The sequence below is a fragment of the Bufo bufo genome, chromosome 3 (assembly GCF_905171765.1).
Source record: "Bufo bufo chromosome 3, aBufBuf1.1, whole genome shotgun sequence".
Lineage (NCBI taxonomy): Eukaryota > Metazoa > Chordata > Amphibia > Anura > Bufonidae > Bufo > Bufo bufo.
In genome coordinates this window covers 31303217-31330425 of record NC_053391.1, presented here as the reverse complement: position 1 = coordinate 31330425, position 27209 = coordinate 31303217, and the positions used below count along the sequence as shown (strand labels likewise).

General features: G+C 50.2%; 1 protein-coding gene across 6 annotated transcripts in view; it reads right to left on the bottom strand.

Moving 5' to 3' along the window:
• BCL9 (BCL9 transcription coactivator) overlaps nucleotides 1–27209 on the bottom strand; it is a 185989-nt gene that overhangs the window by 12646 nt on the left and 146134 nt on the right. For 4 of the 6 annotated variants that reach the window (XM_040423016.1, XM_040423017.1, XM_040423015.1 and 1 more), the window contains 6 exons: nucleotides 17474–17548; nucleotides 12861–13154; nucleotides 9812–10128; nucleotides 7734–7917; nucleotides 6024–6123; nucleotides 2610–4857 (listed from right to left, as the gene is read on the bottom strand). In XM_040423016.1, the coding sequence (XP_040278950.1) occupies nucleotides 2610–4857; nucleotides 6024–6123; nucleotides 7734–7917; nucleotides 9812–10128; nucleotides 12861–13099 (3088 nt within the window). In that variant the 5' untranslated portion in view covers nucleotides 13100–13154; nucleotides 17474–17548. The remainder of the gene's footprint in view (nucleotides 1–2609; nucleotides 4858–6023; nucleotides 6124–7733; nucleotides 7918–9811; nucleotides 10129–12860; nucleotides 13155–17473; nucleotides 17549–27209) is intronic. The other 2 variants (XM_040423018.1, XM_040423019.1) reach the window with 1 other exon arrangement.

Sequence of the window (27209 nt, the reverse complement as noted above, 5' to 3'; positions counted from 1 at the left end):
GTTTCTCTGCTGCCGGCACTCGGCACTGACAGTGTACTGTGTTCCTGTATACCATCAGTGCAGCAAGTAGCCCGGCTCATCTCCCCAGTGCCAACCACAGACACACTGGCAAGGCAGAGGGGGGCAGGGAGAGCGGAGGCCGGCTGAGAAGCCTCTGCGTTATACATTAGCAGGCTCAGTAAGGGGGGAGACCTTACACACCCTCACCGACCGTACACTTCTAAAAAGGTCAGCTACACTAATATATATATATATTTTTTAAATTAAATAATGACTGTCGCCCTAAGCTTTTCATTTTACCATACAGAGCGTGGTGTGAGGGCAGCGTTTCTTCAGGACACGTTAAAGGTTTAAAATTTTGAGGAATAGTCAAAATTTTATTTGCTTTGTATACAATTTATAATATTTTTTTTTTTACTTGAATTTAATACATTTTATTTATTTTTTATTTATTTTTTTAAACCCTTGGGGGTCCCCGGCTTCTGTGGCAAATCATCAACACCCTGTGATACCGTAGCAACATGGACGTGTCGATGGGCTTACAAAGTAAACCCCTTCGGGGCCTGCTCTACAGCAGCAGGGAAGGACGGCGCTGTGGACGAGGGCCCCTTTACGGCTGCAATCAATGTGATCTCCTAACCTCCTAGCGCTGTAGGGTCACATGACTCCTCTCAACCAGTCGGCAGCTGTGAAGAGGATCATGTGTTACAGTCAGTGTTGAGCAAACTTGTGTTTTAAGTTTGGCGTCTAAAGTTCGGGTTATCGAAGTCTCCCGTTATGGATTCTAAATTCCGTTATGGTCGGTGGTAGCGGAATCCATAACGCGATTCTTCGATAACCCGAACCCAAACTTTAGACGCCGAACTTAAAACACAAGTTTGCTCAACACTAGTTACAGTGTGTGACCGCCCCTGCTTCACGTTGTGGTGTGCATGTCACATGATCATTTTAAGAGCTGCCAACTGGATGACCGTGATCATGTGATACACCATGTGACGTCACCTACCCTCTGCAATCTCGTGTAAGATTACACCGATGCTCAGCGGGTTACTCTCTGGCATATGTCTGATGGGTGGGGGAGGGGAGGCCAACAAACCTTCGACTTAGGACATTTATATGCGACGACCGTGTTCCTCCCACCCGCCCGGCTGCACTTCGCTTACACGCTACATGTGAAGTGTCCGAGAGGCAAGATGAACGTCTCCCTGGAGGACTGCACAAAGTTGCCATGGTAACCGCAGCCTCCAGCTATGCCGAAATCAATGAGAATTATTGAGAAAAAAATTAACTGGAAACCAAGTAACACTCCTGGATCAAGGAGAACCCCATGAATGCGGCATTAGAGCGTATGCTTCACATATGTGCTCTAGTATTCTATTCATTCCACCGACACAGGCAGCGCAGTCTATGAAAACAGAGGGATTGAAAATCCCAGCAAACCCTGAACTAAACATTCTGCCGGCGGAATATAATACGGGATGTAACCCTGGACATGTAACGTACGTACACAGTGACTGCACCAGCAATATAGTAAGTGCAGCTCTGGAGTATAATACAGGATGTAACTCAGCAAGGGTCCATTCACACGTCCGTAAGTGTTTTGCGGCTCCACAGATCCGCACATTGCCGGACCGCACATTGCCGGCACTAATAGAATGCCTATTCTTGTTCCGCAATTGCGGACAAGAATAGGAAATGTTCTATTTTTTTTCAGGAACGGAACTGTGGACCCGGAAGTGCAGGTCCACAATTTCGTGTCCGGGCAGCACATGGTGCTGCCCCATAGAAATGAATGGGTCCGCAATTCCGTTCTGCTAAATGCGTAACGAAATTGCGGACGTGTGAATGGGGCCTAATCATGGTACAGAGCAGTGGTAACCAGTTGGGTGTGTGTCCCTGCACAGTCTTACTATCCAATCAGTGCTGCCATTGTCAGACACCCCCCCTACTGGTTCCACCCCTCTGTACCCTTAGGCTCCATTCACACGTCCGTGGTGTGTTGCGGACCCGCAACACACCCGCCCGGCACCCCTATAGAAATGCCTATTCTTGTCCGCAGCTGCGGACAAGAATAGGACATGCTCTATCTTTTTGCGGAGCTGCGGACCCAAAGATCGGGGCCGTGCTCCGCAAATGCGGATAGCACACTATGTGCTGTCCGCATCCATTCCGTCCCCATAGAGAATTAATGGGTCCGCACCCGTTCCGCAAAATTGCGGAACGGATGCGGACCCATTTTGCGGACGTGTGAATGGAGCCTTACTGCAGACTGCTAGCAATTCATCCATAACTTCTAGTAGTAATAAGACAGGAACGGCACAACATACAGACATGAGAATAGAGGCTCCAGAATTGTTATTACACGGGGGATGCACGAAGCAATTAAACCAGACATGTCAGGAGCGGTGAGGGGTCCTCTTTAACAAACAGGCACAACAAAGCCATTTACCATCAGAAGACACAGAATGCAGCTCTACAATTTAAAAAAAAACTACAACTCCCAACAAACCCTAAACGCCTTTGGGAGTTGTAGTTTGGTTAGCCGAAGACCTGCGCAGTAATTAAAATCCTCCCCCCATTAGAACGCATATGTAGATGTAACAACTCACCTGTCTCCATATTCCCCATCATGGCTGGTGAGGTGATGCCTAGTGGTGGCTTGTGCTGGTTAGGGGGAATTCCTGGACTTTGCATTGGAGGCTTAGGAGAAGACGTCCAACCCGGGGAAGGTACAGGTAAGGACGGAGACTTCAGGTGGACAGGGGAAGCGGCAGCAGACCCCATGACCGGCGGGGACTTTATGGAAGCAGCAGCTGCAGCCGTTGGTCCCGTCAGCATCCCGGCTAACTGAGACGGCGTTTGGGGGGATTTAAGATTACCGGAGGGGGAGCCCAGCATTGGAGATTGGACTTGGCGCATGGTCGGGGACTTTAAAGGGTTCACACCGGGAGAGTTCACTTGACTACCAGAAACAGAAACGTTATCCAAAGGCTTACGGCCCAGGCCGCGCTGACCGGGGGGCGCAACGGTGAGGTTGCCTGGGTTATTGTTTGGATTGAGAGGTAGAGGTGGCATGTGGCTGAGCCGGCTGTTAGTCCTTTGATCGGGCCCCATCTGTTCTCTAAGGTTCCTCAGTACTCCACCCTGAGGTTGGGACATATTGAGATAAGGCCTGGAGACCATGCCGTAATCCTGCTGCGAGTGCTCGAACTGCGCAGGATGCATTTTTTGCTGGTTAGAAAGCATCTCCGAACTCCCCGTCCTCATTTTTATCATCTCGTCGGGGCCCATGACGTCTCTCAGCTTTTGAGCCATTAACTGCTGGCTAGAATTCATATTGACGTTCAGGTTCATGTCAACCTTCATGTTCATATTGCCGGGGCCCATGCCAAACTCCACCTCTCTGTTAGGGCCCATGTTAGGAGGCATTCCCTTATGGAACTCCATCCGTGACGGGCTCAGTGCTGCATCTCCGGGCATACGAGGGAACAGGCCGCCCCCCGGCTCCATACTCCTCTGAGGCATGCCTCGGCTCATTTCCATAACCGGCCGAATGCCCTCCATGCCGATGCCGGGGGGCATGCCAAGCTGCTTTTCAGTAACATGCTGATGAAAAATCTCATCTGGCATCCCTTGAGGGTTCGGAAACCGCTCGCCTCGCCCCGGGCCGCTAAATATGTTCTGTCCGGGAGGGAAGTTACGTCCATCGGGAATTTTTGGCACCTCATCTGGCCAATTAACGCCAGGAAGCCCGGGCCTGGATGCAGGATTCGGAACGTTAGGCCCTTCCATCTCTGGGTTCATCATGCCGACGAATCCAGGCAACCGCTGCATTTGGCTTCCAGGCACATTTGGATGAGGAGGCATACCTTTCGGGGGCATGGGATGCGGCATGCCCATACCGTCCGGAAAAGGCTCGGGGCCACCAGGACCCCAATTTTCCCCAGGGTTCATTGGATAAGGGGGTGGAGAACCTCTGACCATGCCCCTAGGCCCGTGCTGGTGTACCATCATACCCTGTAGGGATCTTTGCTGCACTACAGCCTGCTCCTGCTTACGTCTCTTCTCCTCGTAGAACTCCTGCTGTAATTTTAGCCAAGCCACCTGCTCCGGGGTCATATGGTCGAGGTGATCTTGGCCAGGCTGAGGATTCATAGGTGGGGGAACCATATCCTCTGGTGAAAAAGGCATGTCCCTATGTCCTTGGGGCCCAAAAGGCATACCACCGTCAGGATGGGGCCCAGGGCCTTTGCCTAAATTTTGCGACTGAGCCATCATAGCCTGTATAGGGCCTTCAAGTTTTTTCTGAGGATTGTCCAGCAGTCCAGAGTTTTGTTGAGGTCCCCCACTTTGGCCTGTGATGTCTTTTATGGCAAACTCTTTCTCATCCGGGAAAAGCATCCGCTGAATGTCTCTAAGGGTTTGTAAAGATCTCTCGCGATGCTCCAACTGCTCTTGAGAAAGTCCATCGGGATTGTCCCCTAATGACGCTTGATCCCCACTCGGTACCTGCGGCTGCTGCGAGGAACTTTTGGACTCTGCCTTGGGGTCTACAGGAGGGGCTACGTTGCCCTGAGACATGGGGCTGGCAGCTTGATTGTTGGGCGTCGAGCTCTGCCCACATCCCTCAGTCTGTAATACATTAGAGTTGGCAGGGCTGCTGGCTGCCATTTTGCTCTCCACAACCCCGCTGTCTTGCCCGACTGGACAATGGGAGGCGGCGGGCTTGGAAGGCTGGGCCGGACCAGGCGGATTGGATTGCACTTTGGCCGCTTGAGAATGATTCTGCTCCTGGGGGGTAGGTGCTCGTGGGTTTGCTTTAGGTTCACTGCGAATGTTCGTAGAGATTTGAGTATTCTGCAACCAAAAAAAGAGAAGAAGCGGTAAGTCCACCAGCAGGAGACACAAACGGCAAGAAACATTTCTACAGAGTAAGGGTGCATTCACACGACTGCAAGTGTTTTGCGGTCCGCAAAATGCAGATCCACAAAACACGGACACCGGCCGTGCGAGTTCCGCATTTTGCGCACCGCACATGGCCGGCGCTATGTAGAGAATGCCTATTCTTGTCAGCAACCGCAAACAATAGGACATGATCAACAGCACAACAGATGCAGACAGTATACGGTGTGCTGTCCGCATCTTTTGTGGGCCCCATTGAAATGAACGGGTCCGCAAAATTGCGGAACGGATGCGGAAGCATTTATACGGTCGTGTGAAGGCACCCTAAAGGGGTTTTCTGGGAAGTAAATGCTGATCTATCCTGATGTCCTATCTGATCGGTGGGCGTCTGTCGCCCAGCATCCACAGCCAATCAGCTGATTGAAGCGGCTGCAGGCTCTTCACAGTGTACCAAGCACAGCACCACACAGTTTATAGTGGCTGTGTTTGGTATTACAGACCATTTTTTTTATGGGACTGTGATGCACTAACGCAGGGATGGCCAACCTGAGGCTCTCCAGATGTTGCAAAACTACAACTCCCAGCATGCCCAGACTGCCAACAGCTATCAGCCTACAGCAGGGCATGGTGGGAATTGTAGTTTTACAACAGCTGGAGAGCCACAGGTTGGCCATGCATGCACTAACGTGACGTCACAGGCCTAGGAAGAGGCTCAAGTGAGCGCAGCTGCCCCTTCAAACAGCTGATCGGCGGGTGTGCCAGGAATCAGAGTCCCACCGATCAGATATTGATGGCCCATCCGAGAATAGATCATATTTCATAGGGTACAGAGTTGGTCAAATGCCTCCACAAACTATAAAATTCTGGTTACCAACAGAGGGAGCTCACCAACTTTAGTACAGCTCCTACTGAACTCGTCAGAAGCCTGGCCTGCATTTCTATCCCACCACCATGATTTAAACTGCAGCTCCGTTTGCTCACATTGTCTTCTGTGTGCAAGCTTTGCAAAAAGGCAACACTTATAAACTGCACATATATAAATGGAACATAAGCCTGGCTATCTGCCAAAAAAAGTATACATAAAATTGTAAGTAAGCCCGCCACAACAAGCAGCTGCCCACCGTAGGAGTTGAAGTGCATTCAGCTTTGCTGTTGGAGGTGCTCTGTATGTGGAAGAGGACAATGGATTCGGCTTGCCCCTTCATAACGGCTTCTGCAGCTCTGGAGGGGTAAAGAGGTAAAGGTTAATAAATGCAAAAGGTGGGGAATACACAACGCACAGAGGATCCCTGGGAACTGTGCCACTAGGGGGCAGCGACAATGAAATGCCAAATACCATATTGATGAATATTAAAATAGTACAGACGAGAAGCACCGTCCGTTTAAATGTTGAATATTTTATAACTTCACCCCCAAATATTATAGCTGGTGTCCTCCTCTAAAACCAACCCCCATCTATATGCCCTAAAAGGCTCAAAATGCATCAAATTTATTAAAAATGGCTAAATATATTGTGTGCAGCTCGCTAGAAACACTGGACGTGACCACAAAAAAATAAAATAAATCTGTGCCAAAAACGGGTCTCGCACACGTCTTACGGTAAAAGACCTAACACAGGCACGCTCAACCTGCGGCCCTCTAGCTGTTGCAAAACTACAACTCTCAGCATGCCCGAACAGCCTACAGCAGGGCATAGTGGAAGTTGTAGTTTTACAACAGCTGTAGGGCCGCAGGTTGAGCATGCCTGACCTAACACATTGGAAATTATGTCCAACTCAATTACTGGAGCTCAACTAAGCTAAAAAGCTGGCTGACTGTTTCTAACCACAAATTGGCAGAATTGTGAACGCAGCTCCGGGGTGGCATACAGATTGTACATGGTCACAGATAGCGGAGTCACCCTGTAAATAAAAGGACTTCAGATTAATGTATAAGAGGAGTCTGTTCAGAGGTGGAGACCCTCTGAAAGAAATACGGCATCATCGTGACTCATTAAAGGGGGTTTCTAAGAGTTAAATACTGAATGGCTGTCCGCAGGATAGGTCGTCAATATCAGATTGGAGGAGGAGGAGGTCTGACGCCGGGCACCCTGTTGATCAGTTATGGTAAGAGGCCACGGCATGTGGACGAGAGCCGAGACCTCTTCATAGTATACCAAGCATAGCGCCATACATTGTATAGTGGCTTTAGGGTACTTTCACATTAGCGTTATTCTTTTCCGGTATTGAAATCTGGCAAAGGGTCTCAATACCGGAGAAAAACGCATCAGTTTTGTCCTAATGCATTCTGAATGGAGAGCAATCCGTTCAGTATGCATCAGGATGTCGTCCGTTTCGTCCCTTGTATCGCATTTCAAAATACAGCAGCATGCTGCAGTATTTTTTCCCGGACAAAATCCTGGAACAATACCGCACTTGCCGGATCCGGCATTAATTTCTGCCTGCCAGATTCTAACAACGCTAGTGAGAAAGTACCCCTAACTTGGTATCGCAGCTCAGTCCTATTCAGCTGAATGAGACCGAGGCCATGTGACAGGCCAAGAAAGAGGCCACAGCGCTGCCGCTTCTTCCAACAGCTGATCGGCGAGGGTCCAGGAGTTGGACACACACCAATCAGATATGGACGACCTGTCCAGAGGATGAAGCTGCAATAGCCGGCACCACCACAGCCAAGCAGATGTCATGTGGGTAGACAAATGATCAGCAGGGGGTGCCGAGAGTAAGACCCTCCCTACCCATCTGATATTGACGGTCTATCCAGACAACAGACCATGGATATCCTGGATCCAGAAAACCCCCTTGTGCTTCCAACTTCTACTGCCAGGGACTCACTTGTTGGCCATTTCAGTAGAAAAGACGTAGACCACTTTTGATGGCGTTTTCCTCCCAGGTGCGGAGTCCAGCATCGTTGGCCCATGGGAAGGCGTGGAAGACCTGGGGACGGAAGTATTGGAGGGGGTCATGGTATGGGGTGCGTGAGATTCCAAGGGCATCACCGGATCTGTAGTGTTGCAGTCTAAAGATGGGAAGACAGAAGAATATAGAAAGATGCCAATGACTGAGCTGAAGACGGCTTAAAGGGATTTTCCGACTAAGGGTCCAGTCACACGTCCGCAAAACGGGTCCGCATCCGTTCTGCAATTTTGCAGAACATGTAAGGACTCATTCATTTTCAATGGGGCCGAACATGTCCTATTCTTGTCATAGACTCTCGTCTACGAGAGTGACGGCGATGTGCGGTCCGGAAAACGCATACGGATGCGTGAATGGACCCTAACTGATGAACTTCTCTCAGTATCTGATCGGTGGGAGTCTGACACCTGGGACCCCCGCCAATCAGCTCCTGCGAGTACCGCGGCTGTGCTTGGGATCACGCTCAGCCCTATTCACTTCAATGGGGCTGAGCTGCTCCGAGGCCATGTGACTGATGAACGTGATGTCACTGCCCTAGGGCGCGATGATGGCAGAAATCACAGCCGAGATGCTGCTAACATCCTGATATCTTTACACCAAATACAGCAGAAATTATCCCAATTTTAGGGCCACAGATCACGTCTAGATAAGAACCAGCCTGGCAAGTCCGTAGGTTTTCTGACATTCCTCTATTAACACTGTGGTTTACACAGATCTCCTGTCCGTGTGAAACCTGATCCGCAAGTCTCCAGCACCCCCTCCCCTCACTGCAGGGTTTCATCCTGATGATGTCACTGCTGGAATTCCCTGTGATGGGAGCATGGCTGTGTAACCCTTCCTCTACCGGAACAGGTCAACTCAGGAATCTCTGCACTGGTAGAACATCCCATCACATTCATAGGGGGAGCAGAGCAACGTTACAGAGTGCAAAGACACTGAAACCTCACCTCAGACATGTAGAACTGTGAATCCAGCTCTGGAGTATAATACAGGATGTAACTCAGGATCAGTACAGGATAAGTAATGTAATGTATGTACACAGTGACTGCACCAGCAGAATAGTGAGTGCAGCTCTGGAGTATAATACAGGATGTAACTCAGGATAAGTAATGTAATGTATGTACACAGCGACTGCGCCAGCAGAATAGTGAGTGCAGCTCTGGAGTATAATACAGGATGTAACTCAGGATAAGTAATGTAATGTATGTACACAGTGACTGCACCAGCAGAATAGTGAGTGCAGCTCTGGAGTATAATACAGGATGTAACTCAGGATCAGTACAGGATAAGTAATGTAATGTATGTACACAGCGACTGCGCCAGCAGAATAGTGAGTGCAGCTCTGGAGTATAATACAGGATGTAACTCAGGATAAGTAATGTAATGTATGTACACAGCGACTGCGCCAGCAGAATAGTGAGTGCAGCTCTGGAGTATAATACAGGATGTAACTCAGGATAAGTAATGTAATGTATGTACACAGTGACTGCACCAGCAGAATAGCGAGTGCAGCTGTGGAGTATAATACAGGATGTAACTCAGGATCAGTACAGGATAAGTAATGTAATGTATGTACACAGTGACTGCACCAGCAGAATAGTGAGTGCAGCTCTGGAATATAATACAGGATGTAACTCAGGATCAGTACAGGATAAGTAATGTATGTATGTACACAGTGACTGCACCAGCAGAATAGTGAGTGCAGCTCTGGAGTATAATACAGGATGTAACTCAGGATCAGTACAGGATAAGTAATGTCATGTATGTACACAGTGACTGCACCAGCAGAATAGTGAGTGCAGCTCTGGAGTATAATACAGGATGTAACTCAGGATCAGTACAGGATAAGTAATGTCATGTATGTACACAGTGACTGCACCAGCAGAATAGCGAGTGCAGCTCCGCATGTAACTTACAAGCACATATTAGTAGTCGCCGCTCTGTTTTGTGCCATATACCCCATTTAATAAGTCACCATAGCCAGACCTGGAGCTCACCTTTAATTTCAGAGTCTGTAGTGGGGGTTCCTGGGTCTCTCTGGTCAAACGATTCAGCAGAAATACTTCTTTCCCTTTTGCCTTTCCCTTTGGCTCCATTGCCGGCCCCGTTCTTAAGTCCCATACTGCCCCCGGGACCTTGCAGCGGTTTGGGGGTGTGGTTGCCACTTTTGGGGTCACAAGGAGAAGCTTGCGACTGACTTGTGGAACCTCCCTGTTTCCCCTGGCTGGAGAACTTGGCGTCCAGCTGGGGGTTGCCAGAAGGAGACATCACGGAGGGAGGGTGGACCATAACCTCTGGCTTTGATTTTGGGCTGCTGGGAAAAAAATAAAATAGAAGGAAGGATGAAGAGCCTATTCTCCGGTTTAACCAGTTCAGGCGCAGGCAGGAAAATTCCTTTAATTGGGCATCAATGGAATTGGGTTATGAAATATTCTGGATTATCGGTGAACAGCTCACATGTAACACACAGTGCCTTCAGGAATACATATTGCTGGCTGCGTGGAATTCCATATCAGACTTTTCGGATTACTGAACGGCAAATTGAGATCACTTTTAAGGAGGAAGCGGTCTGACCTCAAGAGTGCTGACACTACATACAGAAGCTCCTGACCGTGTCACTGTGTCTGGCACTAAAGCGCAGTCCTATTCCCTACAGTACCAGATACAGCCACACGCAATGGTGGCGCAGTGCAGGGGGTCTCGTCTCCGCTGACCGCATTAGCCGTTCAGCGGCACATTGGTTTAGGAGTCACGTGCTGTGCAGGACCTGAAGACACGAGATCTTCCCGGAGCAGCTCTGTCAATACACGGCTCTGTTTCTATGTACACAGAGCCGGGAACACAGCGTGAGCGGCGCAGGGAAAACAACAGCCGCACAATGTTACCCCCCCCCCAGAAATAATACAGACTCGTATCTCTGTGACCCCTTGCAAAGCATAATCCAGGGTCCCACTCTATATGCAAAGGACCACCAGCATGCACATGTAGCAGAGCTAAAGGGGTTTCACTATTTTACAGACAAGTACATTAATGGGCTCCTCCAATGCTTCCTTTAGTAAATGCACGCAATATGACAGCATGCATGAGTCAACCTGCAGCCCTCCAGCTGTTGCAAAACTACGACTCCCAGCATGCCAGAACAGCCTACAGCAGGGCATTGTGGGAGTTGTAGTTTTGCAACAGCTGGAGGGCCGCAGGTTGAGCATGCCTGCTCTATAAAGGAGCTCAAAAATTCGGAAAACCTGTAAGACAGCATCCAGCCTGTTGCCTGGTAACAGGCGAGGCGGGCGGCAGGCGACTACTCCGGAAACCTCAGATTTAGTAACCGTCTGGTTGACCAAAACAACCAACCACAGTGCGGCTTTCGTTTTTCAAGAGCACTAGAAGAAATGAAAGCTGGGCTGTTATTGGTTGCTACGGTCAACATAAAAAAAATATGTTTTTTTGGTTTCCATAAATCTCCCAAAGTGCTGTGGGGCCCGCCCCTTTAACAAGCAAAGCGCAGATGACAGATGACACCACAATACGCACCCATCAGGGAAATGCAATTCCCTAGCAGCCAATACACAACGCTTAAAAGGTTGCAGACAAAAAACAAAACAAAAAAAAAAAAAACACCCTTGTCTATGGGCAGAGCCTGGTATTGCAGCCTTCGACTGAATAGGCCTGAGGTGAAATACCAGAGTCAATAGACAAGTGACTGACTTGTAATTTCGCACCGTGCCTTTAACCCTTTCAGGACCAGGCTATTCTTGGCTTTTAAAAACCTCTATATTTTAGAATTTTTAAAAAACAAGACGTTTTACTAAATGGTGCAAGCCAAACTTCGGCCATAATTTGCAACTTAACTATTCTTTGAAGAAAAAAAAAGCTTAGCAGGAGGGGCGTGGCCTTCACATTTAGGGCACTTTCACACTAGAATTTTTCTTTTCCGGCACAGAGTTCCGTCACAGGGGCTCAATACAGGAAAAAAACTGATCAGTTTTATCCTAATGCATTCTGAATGGAGAGCATTCCGTTCAGGATGCATCAGTTCAGTCCCTCTTACGTTTTTTTGGCTGGAGAAAATACTGCAAATCCTGAACACTTGACGGATCCGGCCCCAAGTGTTCTTGCAAAACGGATTCCAGGTCTGTCTGCACACGCGCAGACTTTTAAAAATGCAAAAAAAATTAAATACCAGATCCGTTTTTCCAGATGACACCGGCGAGACGGATCCGGTATTTCAATGCATTTGTCGGACGGATCCGGATCCGCCTGACAAATGCCATCCGTTTCACGTTCCGGCGACGGAACTGCCTGCCGGAATCCTCTGCCGCAAGTGTGGAAGTACCCTAAGGCTTCACGCTCATGACAACCGTGTCTGATCCGTATTTTTGTAGATTGCACAGGGACTTATTTGTTTCTACACGTCAAAAAAAGACACAAAGGGGGCACATATCCTAAGTTACCCTCACAGTTGCCCTCCCGCACAGTGGCAGCGCCCACATGATCGCCCTGTGGTGCATCAAATAATTCAATGTCAAGGGGCAGGAAAAGGTTAAAGGCTATGTACACCTATTGGGGAGAGGGTTTTTTTTTTTTTTTTTTAATATTGCATTGTACTGATTTTGAGCTAAAAATCATGTTTTTATTGGGTATTTATTCAAAATGTTGAACCCCTGTCTCTGTGCAGCCTTGAGATTCTCTAGTAGCAGGATCTGAATTTTCACTCTGTTCTGTCAAGCAGCTACTTATTTCTGACCTCCTAAACACGCATTAAAGCCAAATTATTATCTTACCAATAGGAATGTGGCTTAAATAAGTGTTTATGAGAAAGTTTATTAGATCACTGGCACAAAGTGAAAGTACCATTCACAGCTAGACAGTTAACCCTTTGTGAGAGAACGGCTGAATATTTTTAATAAAGACCAATTGAAAAAAAATATTTTTTTAGCCCAAAATGAATAACATGCAATCATAAAAAATAAAAAACCAATTGCCCCCAAAGGAGTACATCGCCTTTAAGGAGCTGAGGGAAGGGATGCCGGATGGCAAAGCTCCTACCTCTGTGTGTTTCCTGACGGAGAGTTGCGCACTTTGGGGTTACTGGAATGCATTGACAGAGATCCCGAGCTGGCGGTCACAGACGCTGTGGGGCTCGCCAGGTTCTTCGGAGGGCTGGGGGGCTTCAGGTGGGCTTTCTGCGAAGTGCTTTTGTCAGTGTTGTCCTTTTGCTCGTCCTTTTCCTTTTTGTTTCGCTCTCTCTTGTTGAAGTGGGTTCTCCCCTCCTGCAATTCCAGCATTCTTCGGACATGTGGCTGTCGCTGTGGAGGGAACGCCGTGCATTGCCAGGGCACACTGCAAGACAAGAGTGGATACACACACATGGCGGTTACAATACGGTCGCATCATGACGGTACACAGGCTGCTGGTGTTTAAATAGGAACCTCATCCAATGTCGCACGTCCGGCGGGCCGGGAAATCCTAGTTAATTTATAACAGATTGTTCTTTGCCGAGTAATTGTGTTGCCTCCGCCAGTCAGGCGGCCGAGCCCCGGCCTCCCAATATCTGTGAATTCCCCATCCGTGGCCACAAGCTACTCGTACACAAACAGTAATCAAGTCCGAATTACAGGGACAGCGCAGATCTATGGGCTGAAGGACGAGCGCTTCAGAGAAGTCACTTTGTAAAATAAAACTTTATTTGCAGCGGCGGCCAGCAGTGTCAACAACAGGCCTCAGGTCAAAACCGAAAAAAACCAACAACACTGGTCTAGTCGCTGACTGCAACCAATCACAAAGCAGGAGGGGAAACGAAAGCTGAGCTCTGATTGGTTGGCACTGGCAACAGACATGTTTCTCCTGTAAAATGAGGCCTAATGTTGTCAAGGTTACGTACAGGGACTCTAGATTAGGATTAGTTTCCAGTAGAAATCGGATAATCCGGCATTCCAGATTAGTAAGAACCGCAAACGTACATAGATATACAGTATTAAACTCCTCAGCAGCAGTAGGTCTGGGCTTGGCGCCAACACATGCCAAGAGGTCTGCCGGTTAGCACCAGAGCCGAGGAGGAGGGGAGACCCTAATACACCTGCACGGGAGGACCTGAAGCAAAGGCATGGATATATTTCTGGCCCATGCTGGATTATCAGGCTTTCTAGATCATTCAGTGCTGGACTAACGGACTGTCACTGCTATACCGTCTACATGACAATGGACGCTACCATGGCATCATTACTAAATGGATAGGGGTCCAACACCCTGCACCCCCCCCCCCACGACCTGCTATATCAGGCTGCCGCAGTGCCAGAGACTATATGGTGGGGGTGCGGGGTGTCTGAGACAGGACAGGTCACTAATACAAGTCCTGGAAAAGCCCTTTAATAGCCAAGTACACCTTTAGGGGCAATTTATTTTTTATTAGTGCATTGTACTCATTTGGAGATATATAAATTTTTTTTTTTATTGGTCTTTATTAAAAATATGGAGCCCTTTTCTCTGTACAGAGCTGAGATGCCCTACTAGCAGGATCTGAATTTTCTCTCTGCTCCTTCAGGCCCTCATTATAGCTCTGTTCTTCTATTACTAATAAGAATGTGGCTTAAATGAGTGTTTATGACCTCTTAATAATTTAGAGATAAGGGTTATTAGATGACCGGCACAAAGTGAAAGTGAAAGTACCAGTCACACAGCTAGTAAAACAGTGAAGGTCTCATTTTTAATAAAAATCAATTGAAAAAAAGATTTTAGCCCCAAATGGGTAAACTGCAATAAAAAAAAAAAAAAAAAAAAAAGTTTCTGGTTCTGTTACACTGGCATTCCGTTATGCATTCAGTCATGGAAATGCGTTAAGGTCCGTGGTAACGGAATCCATAATGCAATTCAGTAAATACCACAACACGAACTTCAAAATAGGAAATTCGCTCATCCCTAGTGACAACTACTAATAGTCACATAAAATGGTCATAGGGGTTGCCACCTAGCTTTCCACAGACCCGGGCAACGTGCTGGTGCGCCAGTTCCCCGTGCTACTCTGGAATTCTATACATTTAGAGATCAGGACAACTGAGGAACATGGTGCACCTCAAAGAATCACAGGAAATTTTTTAATTTAAAGGGCTGTACATGGCCGCTTTGTGCCAGAAACGGTGCCATGCCTATCTGTGCTTGTTTTTGGCACGGCAGCTCCCCTGAAGTAGATGGGGCGGAGCTGTGGGGTCGTTTTTTGGTAGAAAGCAGCGATGATTTCGAACCCTGTACAACCCCTTTAAGCTCCGCCCCCTTTGGCCCTGCACCAAGCCTAAAACTTTATATTCTGAAAGGTTCCAAGGTTCATTTCCTTGAAACATTAAGATTTAGGTGTAAGCCCTCGAGCACTTGACGGGCCGAGTATGACTGAATATGGCGGAACAGATTTGTATGGGTGCTGTATCACAGAGGCCTCCTCCTCCTCCACACACGGAATCCTTAAGCACCATTTATCATAACTAAAAGTAAAACTTCCGTTGTCCATAGCAACCAATCAGAGCTCAGCTTTCATCTCATAAGCTGCTCTGGAAAAATGAAAGCAGAGCTCCGATTGGTTGCTATAGGCAACAACGAGAATCTTCTTACAGGCCCCTGGCATACTGAGCCCTATTGTCCAGTCTTATGTCAATAAAGTTTTGTTAGACAAGAAAAGACCTTGAAAACAATGAGGAACTGGAACTACCCAGCAGAAAAAACCTGGCCTTGTGGCCCCTAGCAACCAATCACAGTGCAGCTTTCATTTTACCACAGAGGCTTAAGAAATTAAAGCAGCGCTCTGATTGGTTGCCATGAGCAACAAGGGCCTTTTTTTGACAGTTTTGGCTGCAGACCTTACCATTAATGGGATTTTCTTCCATAAAGAACATGGCTCCAGACCGCCATTTTTTCTGTCAAAATTACTGTAATAAGTGGCAGATACCACTCATTACAGCCTTTGTGTGAACACAGACAGAGGGAAATTTATAAAAGTCTACAAAAACAAAAAAAAACACATTTGTTGCCCATAGCAACCAATTAAAGCACGGCTTTCATTTCCGACTCTGCTCTTAAACAATGAAAGCTGCGCTGTGATTGGTCGTCATGGGCAATAGAGGGTTTTTCTGCCCCATAGAGAGGCCACGTGACCTCATTAGCCGGTGCCGCTTATCGGTGATGGGATATTAACTCATAGCATATGGTTGGGCGCAGGAAGCACACAATCCTTCTCCAGCTGTTGCCAAAAATCACAACTCCCATCATGGTTGGAGTTGTAGTCTAGCATCAGCTGGAAACCCGCAGGTTGGGTACCAATGCTTTAAAAGGGGTTTTCCCCCCACGAGAAACACTTAGGGGGTCATCAAACTGGTGTAAAGTAGAACTGTCTTAGTTGCCCACAGCAACCAATCAGATTCCACCTTTCGTTTTTGACTGCTACTTTAAAAAATGAAAGGAGGAATCTGATTGGTTGCTATGGGCACCTGAGCCAGTTCTACTTTACACCAGTTTGCTAAATGAACCCCTTTAGTCCTTAACCAGAGTCACTGGTCACGGGGACCCGACCGCTGAGGCCCCTGCCAATCATGAGACTGGGGATCCTGTGCTTCTCCGTTAGAATGGTGTCGCGATTACGGATGTCCCTGCCGCCGTATCCTAGTCTGTGGGACGGAGTACAACGCTCACCAGTCCCATGAAGATACAAAGGCACTGCCGCTTCATTCGTCTGGAGGACTCAGGACCTCTGTTCCCATGACCGTCAGTGGCCCAAGTGTTCAGACCCCCGGCAGAGCAAACACTTCGTAGGAAAACCCCTTTAATGTCTCGGTTCACACTTTCATTAAAGGGATTTTTTTGGCGTTTCCAGTACATTTCACTGCAAAAACAACCCGGCAGGCAGCACTATTCTTACCACTAAAAATACCGGAACCATAAAGGACACCCCCCTTCCTCTCATTAAAGGGGTTGTCAGTTTTTTTCCTGAAACCAGACAACCTTCGGCTCCGCCTGCAATAAAGAAACGTCAAATACTTACCTGACAGATGCCACCCCACCGCCGCACTGGAGCGGTGATGTCACTGCCAGGTGAGGGAGACCAGCGGCGGGGTACCTGTCAGGTAAGTACCTGCAAGTTCATTATTGCAGGCAGAGCCCTGGGGTAGTCTGGTTTCGACAACCCCTTTAAGGCTATGTTCACATTGCTGCTCAGAGGCTACCACCTCCCTTCCAAGAACCTTTCAGTGCTGCATCCCGTCATTCTTGCCTCACTGACGCCACTGATCTCCTCTAGCCCGTGCACACGCTATAAGTGATGACCTCACAGCTGTAACTGTATAGCGGAGATTAGCGGCGCAGAATATATAATTTAAGAATTTATAGCTTTTTTTTTATTATAAATCCCAGAATCCCTTTAACAAATATCCCCCTACAGTAGGGTATGCTGTGACTTGTAGTGCACCAGAAGGCAGAGCGAGCACCGGGCCTGCTGGACGGCGGCCGAGCAGCTCCTGTGTACACATGCTCTACCTGGTTACCAGCTCCCATTCCAAACAATGACACTTCCTCCTCTGTGAGGCCGGAGGCGAAGATCAGCGGCGCCGGAGGAGACGGGCTTCCGCTCCGGGCTCTCAGGTCTGTTTAATTAAGCCTGGCTTCTCCTTGGCAGTACTCACCAGGGCCCCTGGGGTCACGATACAGCGCTACTCATCCTGGTCGGCAGTGAGGACCCTCAACCGAAGCGCAATTACCTGCAAGCGAACAGAGGAGGCCGTGAGGAAGGAGAATTAACCCCTCGAGATCAGACAACGCTGGATACAGAGCGCCCCTTTAAATCTTACCTGTGTTCACTGTCTAACAGTAAAGCGTCACTCAGTATCCTGGAAAAGCTGGGTGACAACCGCTCCGGCCAAGACAGGTTTGGTCACCCAACTTTCCAAGATTCCTAAAAGGCAAATCATCCCAATAGTGTGGTCACCCCGCTTAAATGACAACCAAAAGCACCCCCTGTTGTCACCCAGCTTTCCGAGACTTCTGAATGGATTATCTATTGTGTTCATTTATGTATAACCAGGCCTGCGCTGGTCATCACCCAGCTTTTCTATACACTGATAACCAATATATAGAGGATGTCACCCAGCTTTCCAAGAGCCCCGAATGGCAAACCAACCCCAACCACATCTATATTAGCCTTACTGGCCACACACGGCTTAACCATCAAACAAGCTGCCCGGTGCAGCCTCTAGAGCAGGGATCAGCAACCTTCGGCACGCCAGCTGCTGTGAAACTACAACTCCCAGCATGCACACTTACTCAGCAATTCTTGTAACTCCCATAGAAGTGAAAGGAGGATTCTGGGAGTTGTAGTTTCAGAACAGCTGGAGTGTCGGAGGTTGCCGATCCCTGCTCTATAGTCACCCAGCTTTCTAGAACTCCACAATGGATTACTTGTGTTGTAGATCCATAACCAGGCAACGACCCAGCTTTCCTGTATGCTGATACATTGCCTCCCCATAGGAGTTGTCCCCCAACTTTCTAAGACCCTTGAATGGAGCATGCACCCAATTACTAAGTGATGCCCATCATGCTCTCGAGCCCCTTTAGTATGGGGCCGACCTGCCATTCAGTGTCTTGGAAAGCTGGGTGATGACTTCTGTAGGAGCCGTAATGGGGGCATATTGGTTGCTGGGCCATAGGAAAGCTGGGTGACCACCACCATTACAGATCCCACAGGGGTCACCACTCAGCTTTCCAAAGTGGCAGAAGGGATACAGGCGATCGCTGAATAACTAGATTCGTTTTCCCATTCAGGAGCCTGGGAGAGATGGGCGACAACCCTGCTGGATGGGTTTCTTTCTAGAAAAGCAGAGTGCCCTTTCCCAGACTCCTGAACGGAGGGGAGCCTCGCTGTACGCCACCACCAGGCAGGTCTGCCATTCTGTACTCTAGGAAAGCTGGGTGACAGAAACCATTGGATCTGCGGCGGCTGTCACCCAGCTCTCCCAGAAACAGATCCCCATCTAAGAAAGCAGCAGATGAAGAGGGAAGGATGAGCGGCGCCTATGGAACCCGAGACCTGCTGATATATAATTTATCATGGAAGATTTGTTAATGAAGAAGCCGCACACAGACATCGTAAAAACAGCGGCACGACGTCTACAGTGATATCAATCTCATCTCACGCACATCACCACCGCCACACGCCTCAACAATTAAAAGGGCTACTCCGCCAGATACCGCTTGCACAATATAGGAAAAAGCCCTAGCCTATGTGCGCTTCCACGGTCCCGACCACCGGAGAGGCTGATGCTTTGTGCAAGCACGACCACCGCTGAGGAATGCAGGGTGGTCATAACCATGGAAACGAGCAGTGTATAATGTGATGGAAAAACTAATCCAGCCAGCAAAGGAAGCAACATGGACAATCACAATACATTAGGAAGTGCCTTGTAGTAACTTTCTCTACATGATAAATGCCACTTACTGATGTGAGACGACCCCATTTAAATTAACCTTTCCCGCTATCTTCTCCGAGGTGAAGATAATGGGAAACCAAATCACTGCCAAGGTGAAGATGATGGTGAAGTAGTGCCGAGTAGAAATCCAAGTGAGGCGTCGTTATACTCACAAGGATACAGATAATCTTATGACATCACCCGACCTGGGCGTCACAGCCGCCTCCTCGGGGGCGTGCACCTCATGGCGAGACCACTCATTTACACACCTCTTCTGTGCGGTAATTACGGTTAAAAACAGAATGAAAGAAAATGAGCCCCCATAATGTATTATAAGAGCTATAAAAACACAAATCATATAATACTAAATATTTTCAACCTTTAAAATTTCTGCTTCCAGCTATTTAAAATAAACCATGTGACCCTCACAACCAATCATAAGAGGGATCCTCTCACCTTCAGAATTTGCCACTTCCAGCCTTTTAAATCATGTGACTAACGCAGCCAATCAGAAGGGGGAATTCCCACTACCGTCTTACATCATTCATGACATCACAAAAGGGAAACCCGGATATTCCTCCAGGGATTTCCTCGCTCATTACAACACGCCTGATAACGCCAAAGAGAGAAACTTCCAATTCATCTTTCTACTATACACAGAATTTCTCCAATTTCACGTTACGAAGCGAGAAAATCCCTGGAGGAATATCGGGGTTTCCCATTGTGACGGGGATGTAGACGGTAGTGGGAATCCCTCCTCCAAATGGCTGCGTTAGTCACGTGGCGATTTCAAAGGCTGAAAGCGGTAATTTCGAACGTGAGAAAACCTTATGATTGGTTGGGAGGGTCACATGGTTTTTGTTTTGTTTTTTATAGCTGGAAGAGTTAACTTTATGTGAACACATTTTCTATCATAGGATTATTCTTATGTGTTGTACAGCTTTTATAATACATTATTGGGGCTAATTTGTTTTCATTTTGTCATAGCCTAATTACTGCCCCGAAGGGGTGTGTAAATGAGTGGTCTCGCCATGAGGTGCACGCCCCCGAGGAGTCGGGTGATGTCATAAGATTATCTGTATCCTTGTGAGTATAACGACTCCTCACTACTTCACCATCATCTCCTCCGTTCCTCCAAGGTGACGCAGGAAGATGATGTACTCTCAGGGCCGGTGGGGGTCCCAGAGGTCGGACCCTCACCGATCATACAATGATTGAATAGTCTAATGACTCGCCATCACTTTTAGAGACCCCTTTAATGACAGCCATATGGATGGTCACCCAGCAGTCCTTGAAATGGACAGAACTGAATTAGGGGCTTTAAAAGGGATATTCCGTCTACATCAAGTTCTGTCCCATCTGCTTTATTACATTGGTCGAACTCCATCAGCTGGGACCCCCCAACAATCATGAGAAGAGGGGCCCCGTACCCCGTGTCAAGCATGTGCTCCGCTATTTCCACCGGTCCCATAGAGAGGACTGGAGCAGCACTACACATGCTCAACCTGCCCCCTATTCATTTCAGGGGGTCCGGGGCCCACTTCTAGTGATCACAGGGTAACAGTGGTCAGACCCCCACCAATTTAATACCCTGTGGATAGAGGATAAGTTAATATAACCGGAATACCCCTTTAACTTGGTAGATAGACTTGAATTTTGATCAGTGGCATAGCTAAGAATTTGGGGTCAACCCTCTTTTTCCGGCTACGACCTGCAGAGACTTGGGCCATGTTCACAGCTGGGGGTTTGTTACAATTGTATCCACGCTGGACAATCCACATGCCTGCATCGCGCTGACAGAGGGCTGGCTGCACCGCACAGGAGGTGTGCAGCTACTCCGGATGTAACCTTCACTGGCAGCAAGCAGAGATCTGTAAAATGCACCTTTCAAAGCGCCTCCTATTTAGAGGATCAGGCTGCTGCTGCATCCCCACTCCATGCTTTACACTGAAGCTCTGCTCATGAAAAGCTGATTACAGTCGGGGTGGGTTCAGACGTAGGATTTTGGGCGCAGGTTTTAGTGCGGATTCTGCGTTGAATCGAATTTGTGCTGAACGCACACCCCTATTGGTTTCAATGGGAGGCCATGCCATAGTTCGTGCCACCGAGGGATTTTGCAGCAGTTTCTTTTTAGAATCTAAAAGGACCATTCTTGGCGCGGATCCCTCGCAGTTTAGCTCCGTTCAGTGTGGCTACACCTAGAGCGGGTCCGCATGAAAGCCCACCGCAGCACAGTAGTTTCTGCGTTGTGGGATACACAGCGGATTCAGAAGCGGACAAAATCCTCCATGTGAACATACCCTTAGGAAACTGCAAGTCAGGATGTCGTCGTCGTCCCAGCTTCACCTATACAACAGGTTTCCCCCGCAGCTGCGCCTAGCCGTCAGCCAGCGCACCCCCCCCCGCAGATGCGCCTAGACGTCGGCCAGTGCGCCCCCCCGCAGCTGCACCCAGACGTCGGCCAGCGCCGCCCCCCCCCCCCCCCCCCCCCGCAGTTGCACCCAGACATTGGGTTGCCACCCAACCATTGCAGAAACAGATAGTTAAAAAAAAAAAAGCCAAAAAAAATTCGAATTCAAGCACCCTCCGACTCTGGCCCGTCACCCTATAGGTGCACTATGTACATATACACACACATGGCATCTTTCTGGGCATAAAATGAAGGAACGAGGCAAATGCCATAAATCTGTCACCAATTAACCGTCCACCTACCTGTCATGTAATCACATGCCCTCCACGCCCTCAGTGATGTCACCAGAGCCTGCCAGGCCTCATATACAGCGCACATCCACCGGGCTCTGCCGAGGACTCCCCTCCCCCGCCGGCTATTACAGCAGAAAGAAGACGAGACCGAACCACAAAACCATAATCCGCCACTTTCACTTCGTTCCCATGAGCGTCACCGTGCGCCCCAAGTACCTGCGTCTCTCCAGCTACAACCTCCAGCAGGACCCCAGGTTGGAGAAGGTCTTAAAGGGACAGTAAACCAAAAGACGGGCGACAAGTGCTGGCGGAGCCGTCCTAGAACTGGGTGGGATCACTACAAGGCAGATCGTACACGGCCCTCGGAGGTTAGGACACCCCCCCCCCCCCCCCCCCCCAAGGCCTGCCCTGGCGCTGAACTCAAAGAGCAACACACAATCACTGGGTTCAAGATTTCTGCTTGCTGTCAGTGAATGAGAACATTCTTCTTAGACTCCCTTTCCAAACCAAAATCATTCACCCGGCTGGACCCCCAGACCGAGGCCACAATGTATTGGTCTGGTGTCTAAGGGTATTGTCTGAACTGGATGCAACTGAAGCAAACCCTCAGCTGTGGGTCTGGTTGTAATCAAATATTGTTTCCTTTCACCGACAGCCAGCCGTGGTGTTGAAAAGGAGGAATTGAAACGCAAAAGTCAAATCTGAACTGAACCTTCTAGGACTCATTACAAGCTGGAGGACCCCTTTAAAGAGTTTCTCTGCTTTGGACGTCGTCTACTTGTTAGGGGCCTTTTCAATAAGCGTATCACAAAGTGTCCTCTGCCGGGACCCCCCAACGATCAGCTGTTAGACCGTGTCCTCTGCCGGGACCCCCCAACGATCAGCTGTTAGACCGTGTCCTCTGCCGGGACCCCCCAACGATCAGCTGTTAGACCTGGCTGTAAGTGCTCGATTTCTCTGCAGCGCCACCACAGGGGAAAAGCAACATTGCACAAGGTCCATTCGCATCAATGGGCGGTCCGCACGCTGCAGGACAGAACGGGTCCTCCGGAGCGAGAGACGCTCTTGACAAGAGATGACCATCTTGGAAAAAAAAAAAAAAAAAAACTACCCTCGATACAGACCCCTACACGGGCCGAGTGCAGACTCCCGTTTTAACCCTTACAGACCCGTCCACACTGACACAGCAGATGAGAGCGAGCGGCGGGCATCTCCCGCACATCTGCCGTCACCCCCCCTTACACCACAGGAGGAAGCTCTCTTGGTGGCACAGGCTGGTAAATCCTCTACAGCTGTCAGCGCACAGACGGGCCGGCAGCACACCGCCGGGCAAGCAGCGAGAGAACGCCAACTGCACGCTGCAAGCCCAGGCCACCCCTGCCCTTCCAGAGGCCGGGAAACTACAAGTCCAAGCATGCCCCGTCAACCAGCCTGCAATGTGATCTGGTTGGAAAGGTTGACCCTACGTTAGGCCGCATTCACACCTGGCAGGATTAACTCATTTTATCCCTTATAGAAATAATATTACAAGCGTTACATTTACAGAAAAACAAAACTAAAAACGATGGCGTACACGCCCCCCCTTTAAGGAACAGGTGCAGCTTTCTGCCGCCACGTGTGAACCTGCGACACAAGTCTCACTCTCCTGAGGATCTGCTACAGTGTATCAGTGGAGGTAAACTGGAATCCCGAGGATCGTCTAGACCGGATACACGCCTCAAACTGTGGCTCTCCAGTCGTTGCAAAACTACAACTCCCATCATGCCCTGCCATGACGGGAATTGAGAGCTGCAGGTGGGAGATACCCATTCTAGATGTGAATAATGTCCCCATTCACTGACAACAAGCAATGGAGAACTGCAACAAAGTATAGTCCAAAGTAGCAGAACTTGCTCTCCTGCGGGAGGGACATTCTGGACTCATCCATCAACCAATCATATTGTCCACACACTGCAAGGCTTCATGTCTCCAGTGGGGGGCGCTCTGCAGAGGGAGCTGAACACTTGGCTGGCGGGTTCACCCGAGTGGAGAAACTCTTTAAAACTTAGGTGACCTGAGAAGTCTTCACATTGCTACAATCGTAACATTTTCCACCATGCTTTACAGTGCAACAGCAGACCGTTTGATGCACAGACCTTCACCTGCCAAATAAGTCACCCCACGACCATTTTACGGGTTTTATAGAAAATACATCATCGTAAAGAAGTTCTGCTACTAATAACCTTTGTGCTTCCACTGCCCAAGACCTCTGCTTGCTGTCAGTGAAGGGAAAACCCCTCAAGTAAGTTGCCGACAATGGATACAGACCAAACAAAACCAGTCCAGTGAATTAAGCACCATCATCATCATCTCCATTGGTGATGCCCCCCGCATCTGGAGCTGCCCTGCCCCAGACCCTAGGTTACAGCGGGGGCTCAGTGGTCAGCACTATTGCCTTGCAGCGCTGGGGTCCCAGGGTCGAATCCAACCAAGGACAACATCTGCCTGGAGTCTGTAGGTTCTCCCCGTGGGTTTCCTCCAAAGACACACTGATAGGGAGCTTAGATTGTCAGCTCCTCAGGGGACTGATGCCAATGTCTGTAAAGCTCTGCGGAATAGGTCAGCGCTATATAAAAGAGGAAAATCAAAAATGTATCGCCCGGGATGGTCGACACTCAGAAGACTGAGAAGGGTTAGGTCTGTATGGGTTTGGTGGAAGTAGTCAATATTCCCATTCACTGACTGCAAACAGAGATTTGGGAAATGACAATGAAAGAGTATATTACAAAGCGGCAGAACCGTACACAACTTACATAGAAAATCTGATTAATAAAGCAGCCGGGTAATGACGCAGCTACATATACGGTTGTCAGGCAGCAAGTCCATAGCAACGAGTTGACGCCGGTCCGCACCCCAGGGCGAGATCAGAGACGAGGCGAAGACCACAAACATCTAACACATTCTGCCCTATACATCGGATTGTTGCTAAACTAACCCTTTAGGCCGTAAATCCCACGGAAACGCTCTGTAGCGCCCGCCATGCGTCCGTTCCGGATTGCGGGCCCATTCCGTTGAACGGGTCCGCGTTCGTGATGCAGGGTGCACGCGGCTGGTGCCCGTATATTGCGGACTAGCTGTTTGTGGGCCGCAACGGCCACGTGCACGAGCCCTTAGCGGATCTGAAATCTGCGCCGCGGATCTCCCATGAGGATTTCACCCTTTGCGATGGAGAGGGCGAAGGCCGCAGCCCATTCTCCCCTCTTGTAAGTTTTTTGTAGATTTTTCTATAAAATATTTATTTTCATCTCTGGCGCTTCCTACGGCCGGTGGTAGTCCAGGGACCACTGGATGTGCCCACAATGCCCTTACCTCGGCTACTGAGGTGCCCACATACCAAAGAGGGACCCGCAATACCCACATCACAGTGGAGGAGGCGGCAGGCTGCTCTGCGCCGGATCTCCTGACCGAGATTTCTCCCCGAGAATAAAGTTCCACAACTTTCCAATTTTGTTTGTGCACCAGTTCCTCAAGGTGTCCTCCGCTTGCTGTCAGTTAAGGATACGGCCACAATGGTGCGATGCGACAGACACGGCGGATGTCGCGTTGCACGTCTTTTACACCATCGACTTAAATGTAAGTCGCAGGCGACGCAGTAAAAGTCAGTTCTAAAATAGTCGCGCAAAAGTTGCAGATATTTGTAGGTCGCCGAACAGCCGCAACACGGGAAGATTCCCGCACATCCACGGCCGAGAGCTGGTCATGTTGTATCCGTCTAGACTCCAGAATGATACATTGTATCAGGAGAGCGAGAGGCTGGAGAGAACTGCAACAAACCCTCAGCTGTGAGAACTATGAGGAACGTCCAAGGCTTCGCCCTCTGGATGTAAACCAGAAGCAACTCCCCATGAACCTTAGATGCCACCAATTCATTGCAATATGAACGAAATATTGTCACCCTCAAATCAGCACATGACCCCAAAACTAGATACCGGCTCAGACAGAACATGCGCCCCTGACAATCTCCTGATGTGTCCAAACCAACCCCCCCCCCCAAAAAAAAAACGCCAGTGATCTCCCCATACGGCCTCGGGGCTCCTCTATCCTGGGCCTACACGTACCCGCCCCCCCAGAGCTCCCCTGCCCCAGACCCCATCCTTAACTCCCAGACCTGTCCTCGCACCCCAGTCCTGTCCTCACACCCAGAGCCCCCCGGACCCTCCTGTCCTCGCCCCCCCCCGGACCCTCCTGTCCTCGCCCCCCCCCGGACCCTCCTGTCCTCGCCCCCCCCCCCGGACCCTCCTGTCCTCGCCCCCCCCCCCGGACCCTCCTGTCCTCGCCCCCCAGTCCTGTCCTCTCCCCCAGAGCCCCCCGAACCCTGTCCTCTCCCCCCAGTCCTGTCCTCACACCCAGAGCCCCCCGGACCCTCCTCTCCTCGCCCGCCCCCGGACCCTCCTGTCCTCGCCCCCCCCCCCCCGGACCCTCCTGTCCTCGCCCCCCCCCCCGGACCCTCCTGTCCTCGCCCCCCCCCCCCGGACCCTCCTGTCCTCGCCCCCCCCCCCGGACCCTCCTGTCCTCGCCCCCAGAGCCCCCCGAACCCTGCCCTCTCCCCCCAGTCCTGTCCTCACACCCAGAGCCCCCAGGACCCTCCTGTCCTCACACCCAGAGCCCCCAGGACCCTCCTGTCCTCACACCCAGAGCCCCCAGGACCCTCCTGTCCTCTCCCCCCCGGACCCTCCTGTCCTCGCCCCCCCGGACCCTCCTGTCCTCGCCCCCCCGGACCCTCCTGTCCTCGCCCCCCCGGACCCTCCTGTCCTCGCCCCCCCGGACCCTCCTGTCCTCGCCCCCCCGGACCCTCCTGTCCTCGCCCCCCCGGACCCTCCTGTCCTCGCCCCCCCGGACCCTCCTGTCCTCGCCCCCCCGGACCCTCCTGTCCTCGCCCCCCCGGACCCTCCTGTCCTCGCCCCCCCCGGACCCTCCTGTCCTCGCCCCCCCGGACCCTCCTGTCCTCGCCCCCCCCGGACCCTCCTGTCCTCGCCCCCCCGGACCCTCCTGTCCTCGCCCCCCCGGACCCTCCTGTCCTCGCCCCCCCCAGACCCTGTCCTCGCCCCCCCCAGACCCTGTCCTCGCCCCCCCCAGACCCTGTCCTCGCCCCCCGGACCCTCCTGTCCTCTCCCCCCCCAGACCCTCCTGTCCTCTCCCCCCCCAGACCCTGTCCTCTCCCCCCCAGACCCTCCTGTCCTCTCCCCCCCGGACCCTCCTGTCCTCTCCCCCCCCA